Genomic DNA, 23,349 nt, shown 5'->3' on the forward strand with positions numbered 1-23,349 from the left:
ACAAATAAGCAAGGGAGACAGCTACAATGAACCCTGCTGTGGTGATATGAATCAGAAATAGGAGTATGAACTGCTATTTATTTATATATAAAGAATGTCAGTTTGGTTCAAGGCAAATCCTGAAATAGAGAACATGAAGATATATTTCAGTCATGTCTAAAATTGCTCTTTGATAGAAGTAAATCTCTCACAGTGATGTCTGACAGGTGGTAAATTCTACACCACAATATTAAACATTGGGTAAGATAATCTTTGTGAAGAAAAGATATCAGTATAAGACATTAAGAGAATGCTGGACTCTTCCAATTTATGCTAATCCAATTAAATACTTCTGTATTTCCCTAGAGAAATATGAATGCTGTTTTATATACTGCAATACGTATAATATGAGGGAATGGAAGTTCTAGGCATTCCTGGAAAAAATGATAACTTAATGATAAGTTCTGCTAACCATATTCCTGGATTGGACCAAAATATGGATATAAATTTATTCACAGTAAATGGATTTAGCAAGCAAGAAACAAATTATTCAAATGTAGTTATTAAGTAACTTTGCAAAAATTGAGGGACTCATTTTTACTTCTTACTTTTACTATACAGTGAAACTAATAATTACTTTTCCAAGTAGCTACATGCACAAATTTTTCTATAAAGCAATTTGGCATAAACATATTAAGAATATTAATAAAGTTTAGATTTTTGGCTCAATCATTTCATAAAGACATTTATTTTCTGAGGAATTAACCAGTGATATAAACATATATTATATATAAGCATGTTAATCACAGTTTCATTTATTATACTTAAATAAACTCACAACAAACTAAATATCTAATGATTGGGAATGATTAAATTATGGTACAAATTATGGTATCCTGTAAGCAGGAATATTATAAAGCCACTATAAATCATATTATCAAGGGATATTTAATAACATGATTACTTATACTGTTTTCTTATATTTTATGCATCTATATAGATCCTTTCAAATCCTTTCTGGAAAAAAGTATGACTGAAATGTGGCAGTAAGCAGGGAGGTGGAATTCACACACCATGACACTGTAAGCAGGTATCAAAATTGTTTAGATAGTATAAACCCAATTTTGTTTTGAAACAAAAAGCATAAATAAAAGACTTTTTATACATTTTTATAATTTATAAAAAGGTATAAAATTGGGAAACATTTTTATATTAGAGCTATAATTATGAAGAGATAGATTGAGAAGTAATTGCCCAAAGAATTAAAATGTGAAGTTTTAATACTTAAGTGACTGTGAGAACCATAAATATTTATATTTGCAAGAAGGATTAAATTTATTACATAAGTAATGGTGTCATTTTGAACAGTACAAATATCAGAGATTAGCCATCTGAGCACAGCTAAATAACCTGTCCCTTGTTCAGCTTATACAAATATTGTTTTTATAATTACACAAGGATTCAGAGAACTTGTAGAACAAAGGTTGAAATTCATCCAAAACCTCTAAAACAGTATTTGGATCAGTGGTCTACCTTCAGAAAAAAAATGACAAGTAGTCTCCAAATATGAATATTTATTTATATAATATACGTGTATGATAATTTAATAGATCATGTAATTTATAAAACACAAAAATAAGATGTAAATAAAATAAACAATATTTTAAATAATTAATTTTATTTATTAATTAATGGAACAAATCTTTTGGCTCTCACTAAAAATTAATATTGGTAATATCTGTCATGAAAGTAATGTGATTAAATAAATTTCATTAATTTTAAAAGTCTTGGTTTAATATTGTCTGATAAAGTAATTTAAAGATTCCAAGTCCTATTTATTTTGATACTTGATTTAATGGCCTCAGATTTGAAAAAAAATACGACATAAAGATACCCAAATCCCAATGGATAAAGTTCTTGGTAGCTATGTTTACTAGTCCATGACCTTAATTTTTCAATTCCACTCATCAATTATGTAAATATTTTTGTTGAAATGTGCTAGTAAATATAAATATTTTCCTTGACATACATCAATTGCTTTTACAAGTTAAAGAGAAGATGTCCCATTTTATATATTAAAGAGATGATCTGAAAACCAACTGAAATTCTTTATTTGGTAGATTTCAAACAGATTAGAAAACTTTGTTATCAACTTTTAAAAGTGAGCAGATATTCATTTATATGGGTAAAATCATATGATGAAAGTGTTACTAAAAATACATATTCAAAATGCTCTCCCTGTAGCAAGGGTTGGCAAACTATACCCTCTTTCTGTAAATAAAGTTTTATTGGAACAGTCACACCATTTATTTATGTATTGCCTATGGCTGCTTTCATAGTACAATGGCAGAGCTGAGTAGCTGCAACAGAAAGCATATGGCCTGCAAAGCTGAAAATACTTGCTATCTGAATCTTTACAGGAAAAAAATGTGCTGAACTCTGCTCTACAGCATCAATTTCCATCAAAAGCAGTTTACTTTCATACTCATGTTTACCTCAGAGTTAGATTGTGTTTATTTTTTCTGATAATATTTTCTAAGTATACTATAGAAGAAGCTGTGTGTCATTTCTGAAAAGGATAAAACTCAAACAGCAAATTTCAAACACTTTCTAACTCATCTTTAAGTCTGACAAACTCTTGAGGTAAAAGAGGCATGTACTGTTACACTACCTCTCATTACAAAGTATTGTAAAGATGCTACTATTTAAGATAATATAGCTTGTATATCTACTTAACCTGGTTTAGGTAAAAGTGTAATTCATGGCAACATAATGCAAGCAAACCAGTGGCAGTATGACTGTCAACCTCTTCTAGACATATAACCTCCACTGTTTCCTCAGAATATATCTTTTTTGTTATTAACACATCTGACGTACAAACTGAGAGCATCAATATCAATTCATATATTAGCAAAATTTAATTACTTTAGTTAAAAAAAAATTTTTTTTTGGTAGTGTTGCGCAGCTTGTGGGCTGTTAGCTCCCCGACCAGGGATCGAACCCAGACCCTTGGCAGTGAGAACACAGAGTCCTAACCACTGGACCACCAGGGAATTCCCCTTAGTTGACTTTAAAAATCAAAAATAGATAGGTAGATACGTAGACAGAAAGAAAGAAAGAGAGAAAAGAAAGAGAAATAAATCTTATTCTTTCTATATCACAATAGACAGGTCAGTACATACCCTCAAGGGTATATATATATATATATATATATATATATATATATGGCCACTCTGTAGACCTCTAATCCATATCCCTGACACTAAAATTTTTATATACAGTAAATGAAACATCAGAATACCTAGAGTATGTCAGCTTCCATAATTAATTGCTCGGTTTGCTAAAATTAGCTTAGCGCAGCAGCACATGGTGTGATTATCTTATTCCTCATACACCAGGAATACTTTACTCAGATTAGCCATGTCCCTCTTGCAGGCAATTAAACTGGCAAGACGAGTGATTAAACTATTACTGTAAACTAAGTTTTTCTACCTCATTCCCTCCACTCAATCTATATAAACTTGACTCCTAATCAAGGAATCTTTATAAATATTTTCTTTTTAAAAATAGAAATTGTAATTTGGCCAACCTACATAAAAAATGGAAGAATTCCAGGTTTAGGGAATAATGATTTTATTCATTATTTGCCACTAAATGAGATAGGAAATACAGGGACAGGCTATCATTTGGCTAGAAAAGATAATTATGCAGTCTTGTACTTGTTAAATTAGAAGAGTCTATAGAGATATTAGCCTTGAAAATGCACAGGAATCATTTCTTAGGGAAAAGTGAAAAGGAAAGCAAAATGAAGAAGGGCTTGGTGAAAGAACCAAAAATTGCCAGAGCTTTTCTTTACACCTAATTGGTCACCAAGTCTTATGAATTTTAAAATGTCTCATACTCTGTCCCTTTTTTTTCAACCCTGATGTAGTTAAACCAGACATGTTTTTAAAATAGGCTTCTCCATGATTTCTTGTCTCCAATGTCCCTTCTCTTCATCTTTCACAGTACAATTATCTTCTAAAATAATACAATGACATCATTACTGCACAAAAAAAATTCAACATGTTCCCATTTATACCATTTGGATGAATTTACTGGCTTTAACCAGAGTTACAGAGTCACCATATTCTTATTTTATAAACCCTTCAGAGTTCCCTCTTCAAATAGCTTGGCTAGCTTTAACTGGCACTTTAGTAATCAACCAGCAAGGATTTATTAGCTGTTGTACACTGCACTAGGTTTGTAATACTTTCTATCTTCACAGATCTTAAACTCCAGTTGGACAATATAAGCTTTTAGACACTGCTACATCCTTAAGCACTTAACTGTTCTACGCCCATTGAGTAATCAGAAATCAAGGAAAGGAGATAATAACAAATTAAGGAAAAGCTGCATGGAGTAGGTGGAATTTTAGCTGAAGGCTGAGAGGGAGGCAACACATAAAATGATAGTAAAGGGATTTAATAGATATAGAGGAATCTGACAGGAGTGGAGGTGTAAGAACAGGCATGAGAAAAGCCACTGGGGAGGGAATTAACAAGGGAACTGGAAAGATATAGGACACTAATAATGAGGAACAATGAGATAAAATCTTGGCTAAGGAAGGCAGATTATAGACATTATAGAATGTCCTGGAAGCCAGGCAGAGGTGTTTAAATTTGACCTTATAAACACCAATTAATAAAAAGAGAAGAGATGGAATAAGAAGGTTATTTCAGCATCCATATTCAGGCATGTGGAAGAGACAGGCAGGCAAGAGGAGACATCTGGAAAGAAATTATAGGGCTTAAAAAGAGACTTCAGTTAAAGAGAAAAAATCATCAAAGAATAGTACAAAGTTTCTGGCCTTGGAAACTATGAAAATGGGAAAGCAAACAGGGAAGCTGAGAAGTAAAGAACATTTGAGAATTGTGAGGAGATGGTTTCGGACATGTTAAATTTAAGCAAATCTGACTGGAGCTATCCTAAGGCTCTTCCATAGCATGATACTAGGATGAAGCCAAGAATCGATGGTGAGAATAGACAGGTATAGCGATCTAGCAATGCCTTATATCTATTTAGGGCTTTAAAGTCATTTATTATTCATTTTGAGTCTCAAAACTCAGGAAAGTAGAAAAGCAGAAATTAATACCTTCCTATCACAAATAAATTAATGTTTAGAATTAATGTGACTTGCCCAAAGTCAAACAATTTGTTAGCAGCAGAGCCAGGAAAATTCTAGTTCCCTACTCTTGCCATTACACTCGCTTGCTTCCAAGAAGCAAGCAAAGCTCAAGGCCTTTCTTCCAAAAGGAGTCATCAGTATGGAGGCAACAGCTGAGGCCATGAGAATGTATACTTCTTTGAGGGCAGGAGAACAGAAAAAGAAAGGATTCCTTGCAGATATACACAATTAAAATGTGGAAGAAGAGAGCTCAGCAAAAGACACCACCAAGTTGACAGGAATACTTAAGAGTGTAGGAAAAAAAATTAAAACCAGAAAACTGCAGAGTCAGGAAAGCCAAAAATGGACTAAGTACTCAGTGATCTTAAATGCTGAAGTTGGAAGAAGGTAAAGATTTGGCATGGAGGAAACACATTTGATGGATGAAATTTTTTAAAAAAATTTAGCTCTTGAGAAATTCAGGGAAAAAAAATTTCTTCAAAATGTTTACTACTATCAACATTCATTTGGTACAATAATAAAGGGGATTGTATTTTATTTTTCATACATTAAACTTCTATTGACTACTTCACAAGTTACATTAACATAAATGAGTGTGAAATGTTTTTTTTTCAATGCTGAAAAATATAAAGTCTAAGAAAATAAAGCATCTATTTGATAAGTCTTATAGAAATATAATTTGATCTTTTAAATCACAGCTCAAATATATTTCAACACAACCTGATCAGTTATTTCACTTTTTCAGCAAAAAAATATTTTCAGCTTTTTTACCTTCTCCATAGTTGAGAGGCTTTTGACAAACATAAATAATAGTTTACTTTTTGCTGTGATCTATTTTACTAATTCAAATGTCTGGTAAAGGAAAAGAGCGAGAGCTATAAAAAAGCAAAACTACAGATATACCCAAAGTAAAATTACTTATGAAGCATTTCCCAAGTTTTAATAGTAAATGCTAACGGAAATAATACAATCTTCCGATTATAAATGCAACTTCTGTCTTGAGTGGAAGTTAGAATGCAAAGTAAAGTGAACAATTTTATCCTCATTCTAACATGACAGATATAAATAAAACATTTTCAACTAAAATCCACTTTCATTAGTGGTATTTTTTAGAACACAGCAACGTCTTTGCACAGATCAGGTTTAGAAAGGTCCTTGGAAATGATGTCTAAAAGTTAAAAGAAATTTTAATATGACCATGAATTAAAAATGTAAAAGACACAGAGCTCATCAAATGACTTACTACTGACCTTGTTCAAGTCTGAAGAGGGTCCTTTCCAGCTTTTCCATTTCGTTCAGAAGTAAAATCCTAATCTGTTTACTGTGTCCCATTTTGGCTTCTAGAGGATTTGAAATCTTTCAGAAGAATGAAAAGAACTCCGAAATCGAACGAGGTACCCCTACGAAACAAAAAAGGAATTAAGATAAAGAAAATAACTGTATCTTAGATTCTCTAAGGCTGACAGCCACACTTACATGTTCAAAATCTGTTTTAACCCGAGCAAAGAGAAAGAATGAATCTTATAAGATCAGAAAAAGCAAATTGATAGTTGTTTCCTCCCTTCGAGCACAAGACCAAAGCAAAAATTACAGTTAAAAAAAATGAAGTATTTTTACACAATCAATACGTTTTGGAAAGCCTGGAGCTGGGTGGGTTGGGGGATGGAGTAAAATTCCCAGTCCCAAGCCAACCGGCTTCGAAGACTTCATATGGCCCTTCTGCTTACAAGAGATTAGCCTGCTCAAAGATAACAGGTGGGAGATCTCCCCGTTCCCAAATTCGGGTCGGAAGCCACCAATGGGGAGATGAGAACAGAGGGAAGCAGTTGTTGTCCCTAGAATAGCTGCCGTGGACACAGAACGTACAGACAGAGCTATAGATAGAAGGAACGCATTTCCCCGGGACGCCGGCGGCATTCCTAGCACTTACACCGAGCAAGTTATACGTGCGGCTTCTGGGACACTGCAGGACCTGCGACTCTGGTGTTAAAACAGTCGGGGGAGGAGACGCAAAGGAAAGTTAAAGGGAAAAGGCAGGCTGCCCAGGCGCAGAAAGAAGCCGCCGACGAGGAAGGCCGGGCGCCGTGAAGGGCAAAGGGAGGGGCGGCGGCAGCCGAGGCAGGGCCGAGGCCGCTGTGTGAGTGGCAGAAAGCTTCTCCGTGACTCCGCCTCGCGCCGGTGCCCGAGGAGACCCTCGATCCCCACGGGGCCTCGAGGGCACACAGCCGAGGTGGGAGCTGACAAGTCCCCTCGCCCACTTCCGGGAATCTCCGCACCTGCTCGCCCCAACCGCTAGTCTCGCGAGAGTCCGGTCGCGGGCTGCCCGGGTGTAGGAGGTGGCTGAGGACCAGGCGGCGGGCTGCCTTTTTTCTCGCCCGGAGGAAGGTGAGACGGCTGGGGCGTGCCTCTCCTTTCACAGTCTGCGAGCTCATGGTTGAACGTTAAAATGCTGCGGTAGGGGGCTGCGAGCTAGGTTGAGCTGCACCACAGCGTCGTTTTGTGGGCCCGCTGAATGGCGGGAGGCAAGCCACCTGGCTTCCTGTGCCATTTCTACCGCATTATGTTTTGTGTCTTCGTTTTGACTTTGTTACGTGGCCTAAGTTTTCTTGGCCTAAATTCCCTGAGCCTTGATTTCCCCATGTCTAAAATGAGGGGCCTGGCTACAGTCTCAGACATTCCATCCTTCGCGTGTCCACATTTCTAGTCCTATCACAGAGCGGGCCCGTCTTCCTGAATACAGACATGGAAGGACTAGGTGGGTGAAGTGTGGCCCGTCTGCGAACGACCAAGGGGCAAATACACGTGTGTTTACAACGTCTGGTTGCACCTAATGTACACCGCGTAGACTTGAAGATCGTCTGAGACTACGAATCTATATTGGCTATAGCTGCACATATTTTAGGCCAGACATTCAAGACATGGTGCAGATGCCTAAGGAGATTTTATGCCTGAGGGAAAAGGAAAGCCCATCTTTCAGGGCCTTTGGAGGGCACCTAGGGATCATGAGAAAATGGACAGAAGGTCTGGAGTGTGGAGAAGAATCTTGCTTTCTTTACTGTGGAATTACTGTAGGTCCAAGAAGAATAATGGGTTAAAAACTAAAGATACTGAAATGTTTGCTTGTTTGTAGTTTTCTGAGAATAGCTAGTTGCAAATGGTCCAAAACTGAGTTTGGAAACCCACAGCTCGTTTATTCATTCAACTGACATTTATTGAGCACCTACAATTTGCCAGGCACATAGGTGCTGGGAATGCAGCAATGAAACAAAGTCACTGCCCTCATGGAACTCCTACATGTGATTGGTAGCAGACAGATAAATTAAATAAGTAAATTACATACAATAATTAAAGGTCATAAGACATAAAGCTAAGAAGGGGAGAGTATGGAAGAATCAGGAGAGGGTGGTTTGCAGTTTTAAGTACAATAATCAGTAAAGGACTTGCTGGTAAATTGACATTTGATACAAAACAGAAAGAAGGTAGAGGATATCCAGGGCAGAGGGTTATACACAGAGGTACAGGAAGTGCAAGGGCTGGGAGGTAGGAGCATACTTGGTGAATTCAAAGAGGTCACTGTAGCTGAGTGGAGAGAGGTAAAAAATTAGGACAGATAGATGGGGTGGGGTGGGTGGCCTAAAAGGCTTTGTAGGCCATTGCAAGGACTTGCGCTTTTGCTCTGGGAAAAAGAACGATTGGAGGATTTTGAACAGAGCAGTGACGTAATCCGACTGACCTTTTAAAAGGGTCACTCGGCAACTTTATAGGGAATAGCTAAATAAACCGTAGGGTGTGGTTAGGAAGGAAGTAAGGAGACCTGTTAGGAAGCTATTTCAATTATCCAAGCAAGAGATAGTGGGGTGTGTGTGTGCGTAGCGGTGAAGGTGGAGAGAAGTTGTTGAATTACGAAATCTATTTTAATGCTGAAGCCTACACCACCTGCTGGTGGAGAGAAAGGAGTCAAGGATGATTCACAGTTATTTAGCCTGAGCAACCAGGACATTATTTCTGTCCAACAGAAATATAATATGCCACATAGGTAATTAAAATTCTTCTAGTAGCCACATCAAAAAAAAAGAAAAAGTAAAAAGAAACAGGTGAAATTAATTTTAATAATATATTGTATTTAACTCTATCTTAAACATGATTTCAACATGCAATCAGTATAAAAGGTTATTAATGAGGTATTTTAGATTCCTTTTTTGTACTGTCTTCTAAATCTAGTGTATATTTTACACTTCCAGCATGTCTCAATTCTGATAGCGACACTTCAAGTGCTTGATAGCTTCATGTGGCATGTGGACAGTGCAGAAGAAGCTGTCATTTAGTGAGAGAGGAAGCAAAGGGGAGGAACAGGATTGGAGGGTGAAATTCAGGAGTTTTGTTGTAGACTGTCAATAAGCAAGTGAAGATGACTGTCCACTTGCTTGAGATGACCATCAAACATCCAAGTGGAGATCCTGAGTTACCATGTGTAGCCCTGGTCTCCAAAGTATTGTTTTTCAAATTGTGAGTCATTACCCATTAAGGGTTGTAAAATTGATTTATTTGTTGCAACCAACAATTTTAAAAATGAAATAAGAAAGCTCTGAAAGCACTGCATCTAATAAAAGTATTATTTCACAAAACTTCTGTTTCTATTACTTATGTTTTGATATGCTGGGTCATGTATTCCTCCTGGGGGTCGGGGTTAAAAACAAGTTTGAGAGCCACTGCTGTAGAATGTATGCTGTGTAAAGTCGTAATAATTCATGATTATGAAATGGTGCCTGGGTTTGAATCCCAGCTCTGCCTCTAACTAGCTGTGAAGCTTTGGAAGATACTCAACTTCTTTGTGCTTTGGTTTTTCCAACTGTGAAGTAGGGATCAAAATAGTACCTACTATTAATTAAACAAGGACCTAAGAACTGTGCCTAATACATACTAAGTACTGTGTAAGTACAAATATCAGCGCTGACCGTGTTGTGAAACACAGTCCACATTTATGTTTGTCTTCTGAAGACAAATATGCGCAGCTATAGCTCTCCATTCCATACCTACTTCGGATTTCAGGTTTTCCTATTACTGTCTCATCACACAGCCCACCTGGTGATCACTGTTCACCAGGGCTCCAAAATTAGCCTTGCCTGCTGTCCTTCCTCCAGCAAAACACTCACTTCAGTGCCCAGCATTTCAGCCAGGTATAAGAAGTAAAACAGATTGATGAAGTGAATTCCTTTAGTAGTGAATTCTTCTTAAACAAACACTTAAATTTAAAAAGAAGATTTGTTAATCCAAACGGCCTTAATTTGGGAAATTTCATGTTGTGAAAGAAAGTGAAGAATGTTAAATAATGAAAACATTATGATTTAATGTGATGTGTCTCTAAGATTAAATTTATAAGCAACATATTATCCTTCTTAAAAAGAGAAGACACTGGCATGCTATTTGCGAAGTTCTTGGAATGCCAGTGAATTTGCAGTCTAGGGCAATAGTAGTGCCATGTGCCGCCTTCATTTTGGTGAACATTTGTCATGTGCCTGTCCTGTGCATGACAGCGATCTATATATACACAATAATCTCATGCTGGAGTTGTTAGGAGAAGATTCTCCTTGAGGAACAACTGATGGATGATCCCAGCTATTTGGTCTAGTGTTTTCTAAAATATTGATATTAATGCAGCTGGGGAGTGGGAGAAGGGCTGTGGTCAGAAGTGGCTTTCTTCAGGTTTGTGTATGTATGTGTATGTTTTCTGAAAGGAAAGGAGTTATTTGGGGGTATTATTTATGGTTAGGTCCCAATTCTGTGATCTTCTGGGTCTGAAGTAGAGGGGCTGCCTTATTTGGTTTTTATATTCAACAGTATTTTCTGTGTATTTTGTTTTGTAGCAATAGTATACTGATATTATTAATAGTTTTATCTTGTAAAATTTGGAGCTGTGTTTCCAAAATCCCTTCTAAGGTGAGTAATTTATTCTGCGTGTTTTGAAATATCCAGATATAGCCAGTGAGGAGAAGAAGGGAAGATAGGAAACGAAATAGAATTGAAGTCAGAGAGGTGTGGAAAAACAGTGATTTTTCAAAAAGGAGATAGTACAACATCTCCTTTGGAGATAAACAAACCTCGGATTAGTTTCAATCTCTCTGAATTACAGTTGATTCATCCATAAAATAGAGAGAACAACACCTCACTTGTGGGGTCAATGTGAAGAGGAGATGAAATAATGAAAGCATTTAAAGTGTCATTTGGGGACTTCCCTGGTGGCGCAGTGGTTAAGAATCCGCCTGCCAATGCAGGGGACACGAGTTCGAGCCCTGGTTCAGGAAGATCCCACATGCCCTGGAGCAACTAAGCCCCTACGCCACAACTACTGAGCCTGTGCTCTAGAGCCCGCGAGCCACAACTACTGAGCCCGTGTGCCGCAACTACTGAAGCCTGTGTGCCTAGAGCCCGTACTCCACAACAAGTGAAGCCACTGCAATGAGAAGCCCGCTCACCATAACGAAGAGTAGTCCCAGCTCGCCGCAACTAGAGAAAGCCCACACGCAGCAATGAAGACCCAACGCAGCCAGAAATAAATAAATAAAATAAAATAAAGTGTCATTTAGCATTTAGCAAAAATTAGGCTTTTAATAAGGATAGCCTTAAAAAAGAAGGGGTGATGGGGACTTCCCTGGTGGTCCAGTGGATGAGACTCCATGCTCCCAATGCAGGTGGCCTGAGTTTGATCCCTGGTGGGGGAACTAGATCCCACACGCATGCCACAACTAAGAGTCCGCATGCCGCAAGTAAAGGTCCCTCATGCCGCAACAAAGACCCGGCGCAGCTTAAATAAATAAAATAAATAAATAAATATTTTAAAAAAAAGAAAGAAGAGGTGATGACTAGTTGTCTTTGCTGGGTCAAAGATGGCCATCAGACAAAGTAGATGAAGAGGAGGATTCCAGGGCATGGCAGAGACAAAAGACATCACTGAAAGGTCTCTTACTCCATGAAGTATAAAGGCGAATTCAAAGAGCAAAGTGAGAGCCCAAGTTTTCAGCCTAAATTGTACAAAACTGAGGAAGGGTGGAGACTAAGAATGAAGTAAGTGTTAGTTGGTATATAGTAAATACTTGTTTGAAAATTTATTGAGATGTACATATATAGAGGTAAATATAGTTGTATTTCTATTGAAACAAAAGATCTTGGGCTCTTAGAGCTAACGTAGGAAAAGTCATTGAAGAATTCCTAAGCATTGATCTAACAAATTAGCCAAAAGCAGTGCATGGAATGCTTGGAAACCATGATAGGAGGAACTTCAAGAGGGCATTTTTAGTGGTGATCTTTTCTTTATTCTTAGATCTTTAAAAAGTTCTTTGGTCTCCAATTTAATGCTAAATCGTTTTCCCTTGCAAGTAAATTTAACTTTCTGTTAAAACAGTGGCTGCAGAGTTTCCATATAGGAGGGTTTAGGCAGTCTGGTTGAGGAGAAAGGACAAGGAAGAGGACCTTGAAGCTAATTTTCTATGTTTGTCAGGGTGACTACAGCTGCATATGAGAGAAAAAAACAAAACAACAGTGGTTTAAACTAGAGATGAGTTTATTTTTCTCTCACTAAAAGTCCGTAGGTGAGGTGAGCAATTCAAAGCTGGCATGGCAGCTCTATAACATCATCAGGAAGCCAGACTCTCTCTAGTTCACAGCTTCCTTCCTCTTATTATGTGGAACTCATCATAGTACAATAAGGCTGCCAGAGCTCCAGCTATCATATCCACATTCAGGGAACAGAATGGAGGAAGAGGAAAAGAAGGGTGATTTTCCTACCTTTAAGAATTCCTGGAAATACCACACATTTCCACTTGCGTCTCACTAGCCAATACTTAGTCACAAGGTACATGCAAATGCAACCTTTATCTAGTCAGCAGTGAGACTAGCCAAAACCCGGGTTCTGTTATTACGGAAAGAAAGAATAGATTTTGGCAGATAACCAGTAGTCTCTGATGCAGTTTGCATGGTACTTTATTTTTTACTTTAATTATTAGAAAGCAGTACAGTTTGGAGCAGGGGGATGGAAGGCTCAGGAGGAATGTCTCCAAGGGAAAAAAAAAAAAAAAAACTGATTATGTAACATGCTTGACTGCACTGAGAGATGTTTCACAAACACCTCACAGCTTTCTGTCAGAAAGCTTAAGGGTGAATCAATCAATGATTCACTTGCCAAACAAACAAACAAACAAACAAAACAAATGGGAGACTGCGCCTTTATATCTGTCAGCCAAATGAGCTTGCTAAAACTAAACTTCAGAACTGGCCAACTTTCCCCTCACGTCACAAAGGACTGGGGTAATCATGCTCACTGCATGTTTATTCCCAAAGGGAAGAAGGGCAGAGGTGAGCCAAGCTCACGCAGTTATTCTTCCCAAATTCATCAACCGGATAAGTCACTCTGCCTCCCCAGGAATGGAGTGAGTTAAAGAGCAAAGAGAAGCCAGGAGTTTGTTCAGGGAAGCTCTTTCTTTAAAGAAAACAGAATTAGGGAAAGGCATTCTTCTTCAGGCATTATGCAAGTCATTTAACCTCTTTTGCGCCCAATTCCTAAACTGTAATCTTTCTTCCAAGGATATGCAAAAATAAAATATGTAAGATGTTTTGAAAATGAATATATGCCCTATAAATAGCTAATAACAAGTAATATTTAATGAGCATCTAGGAGGTACCAGGCACTGTTCTAAGCCCATTACGTGTACTAATTTAATTCCCAAAACAACACTGTCGTTACCCCCAATTTAAAGATAAGGAAACTGAGTCCCCAAGTTTAAGTAACTTGCTTAAGGTCAGAAAGTGGAAGAATGTGATTTCAATTGCATTCTCAGTGATTCTGTTCAGTAAACTCTAAATCTGAGGGCACTAACATTATCCCCATGGCCTGGTAATCAATAAAGTTTTTATAAATTAAAGTTGGATGTTGCTTACTTTATCTATGGCTGTGTCAACAGTGAGTTTGTTTTCTTGCTTCTTTGGATTTTTCTAGCTAATTTAAGACAGAGTCATCTTAAGACAGTTCCTTCAGTTACCCTGCCTTCCCCTCCCTCCCATGGGTCTGGAGTAGATGCTCCCCATCTATGATCCTTTGTTGTATGATATGTTGTGTTATGTTGTATGATAACTGCCTTTACCCTTTTCTCCCTTTCCCACTGGGGTCCCTTAGACAGGGGCTGTGTTTTCTGCCTCTGGATGGCAGGTTGTAAAGTTATTTACACTTTTTAGATACAATAAGAAAACCATACTTTATTCTTTAAAAAAATGTTTAATACATTTTATATTTTAGAATAGTTTAGAGTTAAGAAAATAGTTGCAAAGAAAGTACAGAGTTCCTGACTACCTCACACCCAGTTTCTATGTTTCAATATGTTCCCCTATTGTTAACATAGTAAGATGCATTTGTTACAATTAGTGAACCAATATTGATACATTATTATTAACTACAGTCCATATTTTATTCATTTCTTTTTTGTGATGGGAACAATTAAGATCTAGTCTCTCAGCAACTTTGAAGTTTATAACACAGTATTGTTGTCTATAACCCCTGTGCTGTGCATTAGATCGCCAGGATTTATCTACTGGTTGCAAGTTTGTACCCTTAAACAGTATTTCTCCAATTCCCCCTTCCCCCAGGCCCTGGTAACCACCATTCTACTCTCTGTTTTTACAAGTTCAGCTTTTTTAGATTCTACATATAAGTGATATCATACAGTAGTTGTCTTTCTCTCAGCATAATGCCCTCAAAGTCCATCGACATTGTTGCAAATGGCAGGATTTCCTTCTTTCTCATGGCTGAAGAATATTCCATTGTATATATATATATATATACCATATCTTCTTTATCCCTTCATCCATTGATGGACACTTAGGTTGTTTCCATATATACTTTATTCTTACAAACTGCTCTGATCTCTTTAACATTCCCCAACTGCTAGGTAGGCATGGAAAACAAAAAAAAATTTAGTCTAGTCTGTTTTAAAACTAATTCTGATCCAGTTATTTAAGTAACCTCTTTAACTCTGTCTCTTTGAAATCATTGTTTTATGGTTTCAACCCCCCTTCCTCTGCATACTTCTAAGATGGTGTCTGGCACACAGAGCAGGGTCTCACATGAACTTGTTGCATTGGGGGAGTTGAACTCTATGACCCTGAATTGGTCATTGTGCAGGGACTGGCATCACCTGAAGTATGTCTGTCTCATCTTATTCTTGGTTACCCTGTTGGCAAAAGCTACTGATGTATGTAGCTGATAATTTCTTGGTCATTCTTTCTTGGCTTGGTCAGAGCCTAGAGGCCCTTCCTGCTATCTCAGCCTTCCTTGAAATCTTACTTTCACTACAGACTCCTTTGAATATATGAGATACTCTCGGCCTGGTCCAAGGTCCAAAGCATCCATCCATAAGTCTTTGTTGGAGTGATTACACCTCTGCTGGGAACATGGGCGTACCAATATCTCTTCAAGGTCCTGTTTTCAATTCTTTTGGGTATGTACTAAGAGGTGGAATTGCTGGATCATATGGTAAGTCTATTTTTTATTTTTTGAGGAACCATCATACTGTTTTCCCCAGCAGCTTTACCATTTTACATTCCCATGAACAGTGCATAAGTGTTCCAGTTTGTTTGCATCCATGTCAACACTTGTTATTTTCTGTCTTTTTTTTCTTTTTTGGTTTGTCTTGGGGTTTTTTTTTTTTGATAGCAGTGATCCTGTTGGGTTTGAGGTGGTACATCATCATGATTTTGATTTGCACTTCCCTAATGAGTAGTGATGTTGAGCATATTTGCCTGTGCTTATTGACCGTTTGTATATCTTCTTTGAAGAACTGTCTATTCAAGTCCTTTGCCAATTTTTGAATTGAATTGTTTGGTTTTTTGTTGTTGGGGTCTCTATGCATTCTGGATTGTAATCCCTTATCAGATATAGATATGCAAATATTTTCTCCCATTGCATGGGTTGCCTTTTTACTCTGTTGATTGTGTCCTTTGATGCACAGGAGTTTTAATTTTCATGAGGTCCTGTTTGTCTATTTTTTGCTTTTATTGTCTGTTCCTTTTGTGTCATATCCAAGAAATCACTGCCAAATCCAATATCATGAACTTTATGCCCATGTTTTCTTCTAAGAGTTTTGTAGTTCTATAGTTTATAGTTATATAAACTATAGTTGTAGTTTATGTATATATTTATATGTACATTTATAGTTATATAGTTTTACATTTAAGTCTTTGATCCAATTTGAATTAATGTTTGTATGTAGTATTAGTTAAGAGTCTAACTTCATTCTTTTGGATATGGGTGTATAGTTTTCCCAGCATCATTTGTTGGAAAGACTGTCCTTTCCCCACTGAATGGTCTTGTCACCCTTGTCAAAAAACATTTGACCATATATATGAAGGTCTGTTTCTGGGCTCCCTATTCCATTCCATTGGTGTATATGTCTGTCTTTATTCCATTACCATACTATTTTGATTACTGTAGCTTTGTAGTAGGTTTTGAAGTCAGGAAGTGTGAATCCTCCAATTTTGTTCTTTTTCAAATTGTTTTGGCTATTTGGGGTTCCTTGACATTCCATATGAATTTTATGATAGATTTTTGTATTTCTGCAAAAAAAAAAAAAGTCATTGGGTTTTGATAAAGATTGCATTATATCTGTGTATCACTTTGGGTGGTACTGACATTTAACAATATTAAGCCTTCCAATCCATGAACATAGGTTATTTTTCTGTTTATTTATGTCTTTAATTTCTTTTAGCAATATTTTGTAGTTTTCATTGCACAATTCTGTTATCTCCTTGGTTAAGTTAATTCCTAATTATTTATTCTTTTTGATAGTATTGCAAATGGAGTTGTTTTTGTAATTTTCTTTTCAGATGTTCATTGTTAGTGTATAGAAATGCAACTTATTTTTTTGTGTTGACTTTTATCCTGCTACTTTGCTGAATTTGTTTATTAGTTGTAATTGCTTTTTTGTGTGTGTACATGGAATCTTTAGGGTTTTCTACTATAAGATCATAACATCTTTGAACAGAGATAATTTTACTTCTTCCTTTTCTATTTGGATACCGTTTACTTATTTGTTTGTTTAACCTACCTAATTGCTTTGGCTAGGACTAGTACTATGTTGAATAAAAGTGATGAAAGTGGGCATCTTTGCCTTGCTCTTGATTTTAGAGGAAGAGCTTTCAGTCTTTCACCACTGAGTATGATTTTGCTGTGGTTTTTTCATACATGGCTTTTATTTGTTGAGGCAGTTTTCTTCTAGTTCTAGTTTGTTGAATTTTTAAATGAAAGGATGTTGAATTTTGTCAAATGCTTTTTTCCTGCACCAATTGAGGTGATCCTTTATTTCTTTTTAAGAATATGCATTTCCTTTTCCCTTTTGAAATGTAATAGGAAAGCCCACGGGGCTTGAATTTGCTGTATCTCATGACACTATAATAAGCCCATGGGTAGCGTGGTGCTAACAATGCTGCATTTACTGTCTTTTCAAAAGTAGTATTCTTATTATTAATTAATTCTTATTATTATTAATTTTGGTTAAGTTTAAATTTTTTATCAGTTATGAATTAGAGTCGATTGGAAAGCTGATTTCATGGTGGAAAGCCACAGCCCAGCTCAAATGGTGGAAAACAAACTTCTCAAAACAAAGCTTTCAAAATGGAAGAATGCATAAAATATCCTGACAATAACAGTCTTAGGTCTGTCTCACCCAGAGAGTGAGTTCTTGAGGGGAGAAAATATCTTTCCCCCTTATCCCCAGTTACCTGGAACTGGAGATTGTTATATAGTAAACACTTAATAAAACATCTTGGAGGGTATCAGAGAACAACGGTGTTCCCCTTGCCCTTTCTTCCCTCTCCTTTTCCCAAGAGAGATTGCATCAGACTCAGTAACTTTCATAGTGTTAATTTATTGTGAAGTATAAATATGAAAGTATCCAAGTTCTGCAAATAGTGCAAAAGTGAGCAATTGTGCATTTTAATTTGACTTAGTATTGTTGAATTGAAATATTTAGATTTTGGTATTAAAAGAGGATTGTACTTTTTTTTTTTTAACCATGTCACTATTGATTATTTTCTTATTCCAAAGCTGTATAGGCTCATACATTATTTAATTCTCAAAAGTTAAGTTGATAGGCTGTCTGAGGGTAGATGTACAAACTGTAATATAAAGGCAGAATTGGAAAATAGAGGTACTTTGACTAACTTTTCAAAGTAGGCTTTATGTTATAAAAAGCATCACGTAGTACACTGTGTAAAAATAAAATTAGATGAAGTATAATCTATGAGTGATACCTGCTTTATAGACTCTCAATTTGATGACCAACATAACCTAATTTAGCAGAACACTTGGCCGAAGTATTTCACTGATGATCAAGTAAATTCTGATGAAAGGTCAATGGTATAACTACAAAGGCCAATCTATTTTAATTGCCTAAGGTTTAAAAAAAGCCCTCTTCTCAATTTACAGTGACTGTGGGAGTCATTTTCCTGCTTACACAGTGATAAAAGGCTTGTATATCATGAATGTAGCATAGTGGATAATCAGCAAAACTTTAAGACTAAATTAATCAGCACTTTGGAAAGTTTATTCCATGAACATAGGTAACATGTCCTGTCAAGGCAAGTGATTGCTTCTTTGATTATAGAAAAATACTAATAAGTTTTCACTTTTTTTTTTTAATGTTTTACTGGAAAGAATTTAGTTAGAGATTCAAACATAGTAAAATTTACTTTTTAAAAATAATTGAGAATCACTATGTTGTGCACCAAGAACTAATATAGCGTTGTAAGTCAATTATACTTTGAAAACAAACAAAAAAACAAACAAGCAAACTCAGGAAAAGAGACTGGATTTGTGGTTACCAGAGGCAGTGGGGGGCAGGGGAGGGTGTTGGGGGAAGGATGAAAGTTGTTAAGAGAGTAAAGCCTAAGAGATCTCATCACAGGGAAAAAAATTTTTTTTCTTTTGCGTCTATATAGAATGATGGATGTTTACTAAACTTATTGTGGTAATCATTTCATGATGCACGCAAGTCAAATCATTATGTTGTACAACTTAAACTTATACAGTGCTTTATGTTAATTATATCTCGTTGAAACTGGGAGGAAAAATGGATAACAAAGTATACCTGCTTTAGGTCTGAAAATAAATAAATACATAGAGTAATTTATATTTTAAAATAAATAAATGAAATAAAACTCTTCTTTTAAAAAGAAAAAAGTGAGGCTTAAATTTGATAATAATGGTATTTTTGAAGTACAAATATATGAAATATATACTAAGTTCAGAACAGATTCAATATTTAGCCTTTGAACTGATAAATCATATCATATTCATTTAATATATTCTCTAGGTCCCATCTTGACTTTTCTTTCTCTCCTTCTCAAGGCTTATTGATTTTTTTTTTTTTATATTTTAAAATAACAATTTTAAAAGTAATGAAAATTTAAGGTGCTTTCTGATTCCTTCATGTTATATCTTAATAGTAACATTAAAATCAAGATGTCAAACAACATTCTTGTGTTAATTCTGGACTGTTAGGAGTCAAGGTGGCATAAAAGGAAGGACACTAGAGTGCACATCAGATAAGATGATTAAAAACTTTGCTGAGTCACTAACTAGTTGTTTGGACAAGTCACTCTTAGAGCCTTAATTTTTGTGTCAATACAATGATCTCTAAGCTAGAGTGCATAAATAGGGGACATGTGCATTAAGGATAGAATCCACAATGAGGAACTATCCATACTTCAGAAATCAGAGGAATTTCTCTAGACATAGTTGGATGATACTGCATTTCAGGAAGACTGGGAGGGATCTTGGACAACCTAACTCATGAGATAGCTGTTTTCTGAGCAGTAAATTGAGGAAGCCCAAGCATGCCTCACTGACATGCCCTCACTCAACAAAGTAAGGAGGTGTGGGATGGTGATGGGGAGGAGAGTCTCTGGGGATGTTGAGACTTCCAACATGTCTCTCTCCCACATAGAATTTACAGGCATCCTGAGGGATCTAGGTGGGACCCATGAATATAGGAGAGAGTTCTGATCCTTGGACCATTTTTGGCATTGCACTTTCTGCTACATAATACTCCTGTTAGGAGCTCGTCATCCACTGTGGATCAGGCAGGGTTACAGGTAAGCTTAAGAATGGTCTTCACAGCTGTCCTCTTCCCTAATTGGAGGCTCAGTCCCAGGGACTCTCACTACCACTGTAAGCTTTAACACTTAGTGTCTAGCCTCCCAGGTATCTTGTATCCATCTCTTCATTTGAGATACTATGAGCTTGGACCAAAATGGAATTTCTCCGCAACACTGAGAAATACTTAGTGAAATAATGTGATTTTTTTGTATGACTACTTTGGAATCAATTTATACTTTATATATATATTTTCCAAATTTTCTATATTGGAAAATGAATATTAAACTATGGGAATAATTCATATAGTCAAATATTCATATGGTCAAATTTACCATGAGCTGCATCATCTCTGGGTTGACAAAGTTCTTTGATACTTTATTTAGTATAATATTTGTTGGGAACCTACTCAGTGCAAGACAATCTAATTGCCTTTTGATATCTTATAATTATCTAATTGGTTTATAGTATCAAAAATAGAAAAAATAGAAATTATGGAAGTACAGAATTTGCTTTCCTACAAAGAATAAGTGAACCACAGAATACTGTGACATCTACAAGTTCAGTAGTTATGTTTTATTAGTCAGTACCTAGAGGAATACTTAAACCCATGTAAGTTGGTTGCATTTTTATTTGGCAGCATAACGACAGATCAAGTTGTCCCTTTAGTCCTTTGAGTTCAAGAGGCAGAATGTGATTTTTAAAAAATATTTAATTAATTAATTTATTTGGCTGCACCGGGTCTTAGTTGCGGCATGTGGGATCTAGTTCTCTGACCAGGGATTGAACCTGGGCCCCCTGCATTGGGAGTGTGGAGTCTTAGCCACTGGACCACCAGGGAAATCACAGCAGAATGTGATGTTAACTGTCACTTATTAATCCAGGCTTGGAAAAATTGCTTTTAAAAGTCATTTATTCATCTGCTAAATTAAACTTGCAACATCAGTGATAATATTTGATACTTATACAGTACTTTATAGATTTTCAAAGTATTGCAACATTCATGATTTCATTTAATCTTCACAACAATTTTGCAAAGAAGACAAGATAGTAACTAACTCCATGTTATAGATAAGAAAAATGGTGTCTTGAAATGTGAAGTGACTTGTGTAATATAGTCTGGCTAGTCAGTGGTAGAAGGGAACTAATTTCTAAGTTTTTTGATTTCTAGGTGCGATTATAAGGTATTATGGACTACATACAGACAGAGGGAACATATTAGAGCACACTGCTATTTTTTTTGTAGAATAAAACAGTACAATTTCAGAGATGGCATGGATCCTGTCCAGGCTGGCATTAATAGGCAAGGATTCAGTCTGACTGGGTAAGCTCTGGTAAAAATAGCCTTAATTATAATACTTTTAGTCAAATGTCAGGATCTTTGTTCTTGGGGGTAGGGTTGGACCACAGACAGATCTACAGTGAAGAAGTGGGGAAGGGTCACAAGGACTTAAGCATAATATCAGGGCCCCCAGAAGCCATATTGTCTAGGATTTTTTGCCAGGTTCCAGTCTTAGCTGCAGAATTAGAACACAAGTCAGGACTGGCATAGCTGCTCAGATCTAAAAGATTGGGGAAACATAGTGAGAATTGGGCATGATGTTTGGGGAGGAGACTGCTGCTACTTAATAGGCTGGGGAATGTCACCCCAGAAGTGAAACAGAAGGAAAATAGGCTAATTGTAGATGCTTTGACATATTCCAGGTATTCTCATTAGCAGGGATCAATCTGCTGGTCAGATGTCTTTAGTCCTCTCTGCTGGACAGAGCTCAAGTGGGCAGGGGCAAGAAACAGTGCTCTTTGGCACCTGAACACATGGTTCAATTTATAAAGCATGTGCTTTACCTGACAGTTAAGTGAGATGCTCTGCTCACATAAGTCCACAGATTTACACCTGTGAAGTTTCCATGTAAAATGGGTGCTACTGTCTTTTATAATAAGTCCCATGTGTATTTTCATGGAATGTTGACAGGTGAGCATATATTGCTTTATCAGTGCTTCTGGGATTATCTGAAAAATAGCACAGGTATTCTCATGACAGGTTTATGTTAATAAGTTTGGTTAGCATAGGACTTCCCTGGTGGCATAGTGGTTGAGAATCTGCCTGCCAGTGCAGGGGACACGGGTTCAATCCCTGGTCCGGAAAGATCCCACATGCCGCGGAGCAACTAAGCCTGTGTGCCACAACTACTGAGCCTGCACTCTAGAGCCCGAGAGCCCACAACTACTGAAGCCTGCGCGCATAGACCCCGTGCTCTGCAATAAGAGAAGCCACTGCAATGAGAAGCCCGCGCACCCCAACGAAGAGTAGCTCCCGCTCACTGCAACTAGAGAAAGCCCGCGCGCAGCAACGAAGACCCATCACAACCAAAAAATAAATAAATTTTAAAAAAAAGTTTGGTTAGCAGAAAGCAAAAATTAATTCAATGACTCACATGTAAAGTTAATAAACTCTTCTTTCTCCATGTCACTAATTTCCTAGTCTTGTGAAGGTCTGTACATTTCTATGGCTGAACAAATATGTGGAAAGTTTCTATTTGGGTTCCCAGGATGCTACATTAAGTCGGGTGTCATCAGTGTGACGCTTTGCTATTCAAAGTGTGATCCAAGGACAAGAAGCATTGGTGTCTCTTGGGAGCTTGTTAGAAAAGCAGACTCTCAGGCCTAATGCTAGGCCTACTAAATCAGAGTGCATTTTATCAAGATCTCCAGGTGATTTGTAAGCACATTCAAGTTTAAGAAGCACTAGTTATACCTTTGTGGCTCAAGGTCATGCCTTCCTAAACCTCTATTTTTAGGCACACTCTACTTCCTACTCTTCTGGAATCTGTAGGCTATCAGTTAGCCAATTCATTTGGATGTTTTTAAAATTCTAAACCTGTGACATTGCGTGCCCTATGCTGTCTCTTCCTTGTTTTGTCAGATAAGGGACTTTTTCTTTTGCATTCCCCATATTTTTCACCTCTTTTCACTTGATGATTTTTGTTTTTGGAGACAAACCATCACTTCTAGCTTCCAGGGGACATATTCTCTCTCTGATCAACTTGAAGACTTTCTCCCACGGCAT

The 23,349-nt window shown here is 36.9% G+C and overlaps 2 protein-coding genes across 6 annotated transcripts in view; one reads left to right on the top strand and one right to left on the bottom strand.

Moving 5' to 3' along the window:
• Positions 1-23,349, bottom strand: part of AGL (amylo-alpha-1,6-glucosidase and 4-alpha-glucanotransferase) — a 100,018-nt gene that overhangs the window by 71,599 nt on the left and 5,070 nt on the right. The window contains exons 1-2 of one of the 3 annotated variants that reach the window (XM_082382804.1): positions 7,077-7,414; positions 6,397-6,546 (exon numbers count right to left, since the gene is read on the bottom strand). In XM_082382804.1, the coding sequence (XP_082238930.1) occupies positions 6,397-6,478 (82 nt within the window). In that variant the 5' untranslated portion in view covers positions 6,479-6,546; positions 7,077-7,414. Of the gene's footprint in view, positions 1-6,396; positions 6,547-6,622; positions 6,868-7,076; positions 7,415-23,349 lie in introns of those variants that run through there. The other 2 variants (XM_082382805.1, XM_082382806.1) reach the window with 2 other exon arrangements.
• Positions 7,423-23,349, top strand: part of FRRS1 (ferric chelate reductase 1) — a 99,538-nt gene continuing 83,611 nt past the window's right edge. For all 3 annotated transcript variants that reach the window (XM_082384671.1, XM_082384672.1, XM_082384670.1), the window contains exon 1: positions 7,423-7,531. The gene's annotated coding sequence lies outside the window, so the exon portion shown is untranslated. The remainder of the gene's footprint in view (positions 7,532-23,349) is intronic.

Source organism: Balaenoptera borealis, assembly GCF_965194805.1.
Source record: "Balaenoptera borealis genome assembly, chromosome: 1".
In the NCBI taxonomy this organism is placed as follows: domain Eukaryota; kingdom Metazoa; phylum Chordata; class Mammalia; order Artiodactyla; family Balaenopteridae; genus Balaenoptera; species Balaenoptera borealis.